At 41.9% G+C, this 6627-nt stretch overlaps 1 protein-coding gene across 3 annotated transcripts in view; it reads left to right on the plus strand.

The window, feature by feature from the left end:
- The first annotated feature begins 887 nt into the window (after positions 1-887).
- pdgfd (platelet derived growth factor d) overlaps positions 888-6627 on the plus strand; it is a 53854-nt gene continuing 48114 nt past the window's right edge. Inside the window, exon 1 of one of the 3 annotated variants that reach the window (XM_067451363.1) lies at positions 888-1865. In XM_067451363.1, coding sequence (XP_067307464.1) covers positions 1655-1865 — 211 coding nt within the window. In that variant the 5' untranslated portion in view covers positions 888-1654. The remainder of the gene's footprint in view (positions 1866-6627) is intronic. The other 2 variants (XM_067451362.1, XM_067451364.1) reach the window with 2 other exon arrangements.

Genomic DNA, 6627 nt, shown 5'->3' on the forward strand with positions numbered 1-6627 from the left:
GTGTGTGTGTGTGTGTGTGTGTGTGTGTGTGTGTGTGTGTGTGTGTGTGTGTGTGTGTGTGTGTGTGTGTGTGTGTGTATGAAAGACAAAGACATGAAGATAAACATCAGGATGTGCGCTAGAGTTTCTGTGTCAACACTGTGTACACTGGCCCTAGTTACCCACACACACACACACACACACACACACACACACACACACACACACACACACACACACACACACACACACACACACACACACACACACACACACACACACACACACACACAGCATCCCTCAGGAGGTAAATCCCAACACACCCTCCGCCAGCTGAGCTCAGAACAGGACGGGGTCAGGAAAAGTGGGCACCGTCTGGATCAGACCAGCTTTCTTACTCTCACTCAGGCCTAGACTCATAGTTCTCAATCAAAATTGTGTAAATTAATTGCATTTTAATAGCTTGATTCTGTGAGTTAGTAATTTGCTGAGCTCATGTCTTCTTGGGAAATTCCTTCAGGTGAGAAAGTTTGAAAACTGCTATCTGTAAACTGAAAAAAAAATGCTTTTATTATTTAGTATTTTTGTCTTGTTTCCAGTCCAAATTTATACAAATTTCACTAGATAATTAAAATAACATATGACTTTTTTTTCTTGTTATCTGAAAAATAATCTTGTTTCTTATTGAAATCTTGTCCCAAACAGATATAATATTAGTTTTCTTACCCCACTGGCAGATAATTGAGCTTGTTTTAAGCAAAAAACGTTTTTATTGTTGTTGTAATTTTACTTATCTAGTGAAAGCATCTTAGATCACCCAGATTACAAAATATGCAATGTAAAACATACTGTATCCCATAATGCAATGCGCTCAACTTGACCTAATGACCTTCCATTTCCAGTGACAAATGAGCAGCAGTAATGTCAACTGTGGTTTTAATATTAAATATATTCCCCCCTTTGCCTAATTCACACTATTAAAAATACTATTTATAAAAACTAGTAGAAAGTAGCGTATTTTTCCATAGCAAACACAGCCAATAATTCAGATCCCAGAGCGGAAATGTCCTCATCTGATAAGGGCTTCCGTCAAGGTGCAATTGTTCCTCGGGAAGCCCTCAAGTGAACCAAAAAAAGCGCTTATTAAACTACATTTATACTTTATAAACACTTTTACATTTCAACAGGTGTCTCAGTAACGGGTTAAAAGCCCATTTGTGGCCTGCGGTTTGCTGAAAGCGTGATTCCTGTGCGTTTGTTTCTCCTCACGGAAAGTCCTCAAAACTTTCCCCGTGGCGAGACAAACAGGAAAAGAGCGGCAGCGTTACGCACCGAGGGAAATATTCCAGCAAACAGTCAGTAAAGCGCGCCCCACGGGCGTTTATTTCCTCGCCCTGACTGGATGAAGGGGGTCCAGCCCTCCTGGGCTTCCTTTCTTTCTCCTTCCATCTCTCAGCAGCTCAACCCCGATCTTTCCGCGGGAGTTTAACGCGTGAACTTTGGGAACCCATCGGCACCGCGCGCGCTATCGTTGCCCACTTTCCCCCAACAGGACACTTATCGCGCGTCCTCGAGTTCAAGGAATGGGAAGTATTCTGGCGGAATTGTAAGCTCGGGGTCAAACGGGACAGAAGCAGATAAAGTCGAAGTCTTTGGATTCCGTGGCTTGGTTTATATGAACCTGTCCTCCGGGTCCGTGCACGCGCTGCGCAGCTGTGGAAACTCCGTGTCTGTTTTCTGGATCATGGATCAGCTTACGGCTCGCGTCCAGATCATGTGGCTGCTCGTGTGCGCCCTCATCGCGGTGCTGAGCGCGGAGAATTACGCCACACAGGCCCAGGTGATGTCCTCCAAAGCGCTCAGGGCTGCAAACACGCGCAGAAACGGTGAGTTTTTGGGAGATACGGCGACCTCAATGAGTATTAGGAACGCCTAATGCTTTCTCTTTTTAGAAAACAAATGCTAGCCTTCACTTCTGAAGTGTTTTGATGGTGTGTGTTTTTTTTGTTTGTTGCGAGGTTCTCCTCAGGTTCACGCAGGTGTTCTAGTTAGCAGGTGTAGTTGATGACTAGCAAACACAGCGTGGCCTTTTGCTCTTCGCTTTCAACGCTAAATCGATTTATAGCCATGCACAAGTTGTAAAATGTGCTTGTGCTGTCCTGTCTTTATAAACGGCCCTTGTATTGTCTAGTAATGCAATGAAATGAAGTTTGTTTGGTGTCTGCTAATATTCTCAGACAAGTGCCCTTAGTTCCTGCTTTGAGGGCCATTCAGGCTTTTTGGAGCGCTGTGCGCGTTCACATGCCTTCTGTGGTCACTGGATGTGAATGGGCATGAATGTTACTCAGTTTTAGTTCGTGTTGTGATCAGCTCGAGCTTGTTTGGACAGGTCCTCAACTCTCTGATCTGAACAGAGTGTGTGTTAGTGTGATTGTAACCTGTGAAGTGTGATGCTCGCAATGCAAGCTCATGGTTCGATTCCCAGGGAATGCACGAGTTGTGTGTGTGTGTGTGTGTGTGTGTGTGTGTGTAGGGTGATAAAAGTGTCTTGAGATCAGCTGTGTGTGTCTGAACACAGAGAAAAAGGGTGTCAAAATCAGGGGTACAACAGCTTGTCACAGAGTACCCTTAAAGTGACATCTTTGTACTTTATATTTATTTTTATAATCATTTTTTATAACCACAAAAAGGTTATGCACCTTTTACTAGTAATAAAGGTACAAATGTGTAATTTTTGTACATATTTTCTAAATTATTTAATCTTAGTTTGTTTTAGTTATTTTGATTTGTGTTGTTTGTCATTGTTTTAATAGTTGTTATTTTTATTTCAGTTTTAGATATTTTTGTACATTAAATTAAACGAAAATTAAAATCAGATGTTTATTTTATTCGTAAGTAACAACTGTTTGTTTTTTGTTTTTTAGTTTTTAACTATAATAACCCTTCTCTTGATTAATAGAAGACCATACAATTACACGCATAGTGTACTTTTTTTTTAATATAGAATCATAGAGAGAGAATCAACTGTTTAAATAGTTCCACTTGTTGCATTGTCGCTGCTTGATGTTGATAATCTATGATGACAAAAGTGTGTGTGTGTGTGTAAAACAGTTGAAATATAGTTATTTTAGGGCATTGAGTCACAGGGTGTCCTGGTCCCACACCCAGCCATCAGTGTTGAGGAATCTGGTATGGGATTCCCCACCACACACACACACACACACACACAACAGTCCCTGACAAAAGTCTTGTCGCTTATCTATTTTCTAGAAATACCTGATATTAACCTGACTTTTAATTAATTAATTGGTGTTAGAAATGGCTCATATGAAAAGCTAAAACCCTCCCAAATGATGTTTAATGCACTGATATAAATAATGTTCACAGAAAAAATATTTATCATTTAATCAAGACAGACAGGTCAAATTTTGGCAAGACAAAAAAGTTTTGTCGCCTATACAGAAATGGAACAAATTTACAGCAAATACAAAAATATGTCAGTAAATTAAGTTGTGGTGCTGTGAGATCCAAGTTTAATATCTTGTATGACTTCCATGAGCTTGAAGGACTGCATCCATGCGGTTTGGCAACGATTCATACAATTTATTGATGAAGTCATCGAATAGCTAAGAAAGCAGTCTTGCATGCCTCCCAGAGTTCATCAATATTCTTTGGTTTGGTCTTCCATGCGTCCTCTTTCATCCTACCCCACATATGCTCAATGATGTTCATGTCTGGTGACTGGGCTGGCCAATCGTGGAGCATCTTGATCTTCTTCGCCTTGAGGAACTTTGATGTGGAGATGGAAGTATGCGATGGAGCACCGTCCTGCTGCAGAATTTGGCCTCTTTTATGGTTGGGAATAAGAGGTAGCTAAGATTTCTTGGTATTTTAGACTATTGATGTTGCCTTCCACCCTGCAGATCTCTCACACACCCCCATACTGGATGTAACCCCAGACCATGATTTTTCCGCCACCAAACTTCACTGTTTTCTGAGTGAATCTCGGATCCATTCTGGCTCCATTAGGTCTCCTGCAATATTTGCGGCGACTGTGGTGTAATTCAACAGAAGATTAATCTGAAAAATCCACCTTCTGCCACTTTTCCAGCGTCCATCCTTTTAGCAGGCTGTGGGCCTTGGCAAATGCCACACAGTTTTTCAATTGTCTTTTGTTTAGTGCTGGCTTCTGGGCACTGATTCGACCATGGAGGCCATTTCGAGGCAGAATCCGACAAACTGTTCTGGTTGACACAGGGACTTCAGGTGACCAGGTCTCGTGGAGCTCTGCTGCAGTGGAAAATGGGCTGGCCTTGGATTTTCGAGCCAACAAACGGTCCTCTCGAGCAGTTGTCTTGCGGGGTCTGCCTGACCTGGGCTTGTCAAAAACGTCTCCAGTCTCTTCAAATCTTTTTTTTATCCTCTGTACTTGACGCTGAGACACATTGAAGGTGTCTGCCACATCAGCAGTGGATCTGGTCTTCAGCCTCATGATAATCAAAACTTTAGTCTCAGGGTGAATCTTAGGCATGTTTGCAGAGGTCTAGTTGCAGTTGATGTGAAGGTCTAGCGTACTGGGGTTCTTTTTATACACACTTGAGACCTAATTGATCCATTATTAGTCACAAGTGAAGCTCATATGACAAGGTGACATCACTTATGTCTTTGCAAAAATTGACTCAATGGGCTTTACCAAGCTGTGAATATTAGAATACTTTTTGAAAGTTTAGTTTTTCACTGAAACATTATCACAATAGCTGGTGGGATTAAAATGAGCCATTTCTTTAAAAAAATCTTGATTAGAAATATATTTCAGCGGCACTTTAGGTCAATTTGTACACAAGCGACAAGACTTTTGTAAAAGGGACTGTACTTACTGCTCCTGTTGCAAATGCTGTGTGTGTGTTTCTGTGCAGGTGGGCTTCTGAAGTTCTGAGTGTGTGTTAAATGTTTGAAGGTGTTTTCATCCAGTGGTGTGTGTGCGGCTGCCTGTTTCTGCTCCTGAATTTGAGACGCATTCTGTCATTTTCATACACAAACAGGAAGATACGTCTTTACTCAGCATATTCCTGTCTGTATATCTCACTCACAGCTGTCTGCTAGAGCACATTCTTTCATTCTGTCTGTCTCTCTTTCTCTGTCTGTCTGTCTCGGTCTCTCTCTTTTTCTCTCTCTGTCTCTGTATGTCCATCTGTCTGTCTCTCTTTCTCTGTCTGTCTCTCTTTCTCTCTCTGTCTCGCTTTCTCTTTCTCTGTCTGTCTGTCTGTCTCTCTTTCTCTGTCTGTCTCTCTTTCTCTGTCTGTCTCTCTTTCTCTGTCTCTCTCTCTTTCTCTGTCTGTCTTTCTCTCTCTGTCTGTCTCTCTTTCTCTCTCTGTCTGTCTGTCTGTCTTTCTCTCTCTCTCTCTGTCTGTCTGTCTCCCTTTCTCTGTCTGTATGTCTGTCTCTTTGTCTGTCTGTCTGTCTCTCTTTCTCTGTCTGTCTTTGTCTGTCTCTCTTTCTCTGTCTGTCTGTCTGTCTCTCTTTCTCTGTCTGTCTTTCTGTCTCTCTTTCTCTGTCTGTCTCTCTTTCTCTGTCTCTCTCTCTTTCTCTGTCTGTCTGTCTGTCTGTCTTTCTCTCTCTCTCTCTGTCTGTCTGTCTGTCTGTCTCCCTTTCTCTCTCTGTCTGTCTGTCTCTTTGTCTGTCTGTCTGTCTCTCTTTCTCTGTCTGTCTTTGTCTGTCTCTTTTTCTGTGTGTGTGTGTCTCTCTCTCTGAAACCTTGACCTCAGCTGCAGATCTGTGTGATTAGAGGTCATGTGTCAGTCTCTGTTGTTTTGGGCTCTGCTGGAACAGGTTTTCCTGCTCAAACTGCAAAATTACACACTAAAGGAAGAAGAACGTGGAAAACGCATCACAGGTCCTCTTTAAAGGGTTACTTCAGCGATTCGCAGATGGCTTTGTATCAGTAGAAACACTGGAGTATATTAGAATGATCATGTTTTCCCCCCCTCATATCCCCTGAGATGAGAGATTTATGCATTTTATTTCTGGAAAAAAATCCTCCGATGACGCAAATATCATCATTTTGCGTCATCGGAGGATTTTTTTGGTCAAAGGCTAAAGACTACAGCCAGCAGAGGAGCTATTTCCACATGATTTTAACTCACACAGAGGGGAGGGCATTCATAACGGAGCGGAGAAAAGTGAGTGTTTCAACTTCTCAGTGAATTCCTATGAAAGTTTATCTTCCATATGCGATCTGAAAACAGCCAGACTGAACACGCGCTTACCTCAGCTCTGCGCTCTCGTAATCTGACTCCTGCGTTTGCCGTGACTTTCGTTCAGCTCACACACACGTTATTGAAAAGACACATTCAGTTTTTAATTGAAGTGTTTATTCTCTAACTGAACAAAATGATTGTATTACTTACTTTAAAAAAATCAATGACGTATGGGGCGGTGTGATTTATCCAGTAGCGGCGGCTTTGGGAGTGGCCTCGTAGGGCAGTGAAGCAAGTGCATTCTGGGAATTGTAGTCTTTCATCCCCAGGAGACAAATACATTTTCTGTCTTTTCTCAGTCTAGAAAGCACCAAATTAAATAAAAAATCACATTTCTACTACATTAATGACCCAGTATAAATACAAAGCTGTGTGTGTGTGTCATCATTAG

The sequence above is a fragment of the Pseudorasbora parva genome, chromosome 8, assembly GCF_024679245.1.
Source record: "Pseudorasbora parva isolate DD20220531a chromosome 8, ASM2467924v1, whole genome shotgun sequence".
In the NCBI taxonomy this organism is placed as follows: Eukaryota; Metazoa; Chordata; class Actinopteri; order Cypriniformes; family Gobionidae; genus Pseudorasbora; species Pseudorasbora parva.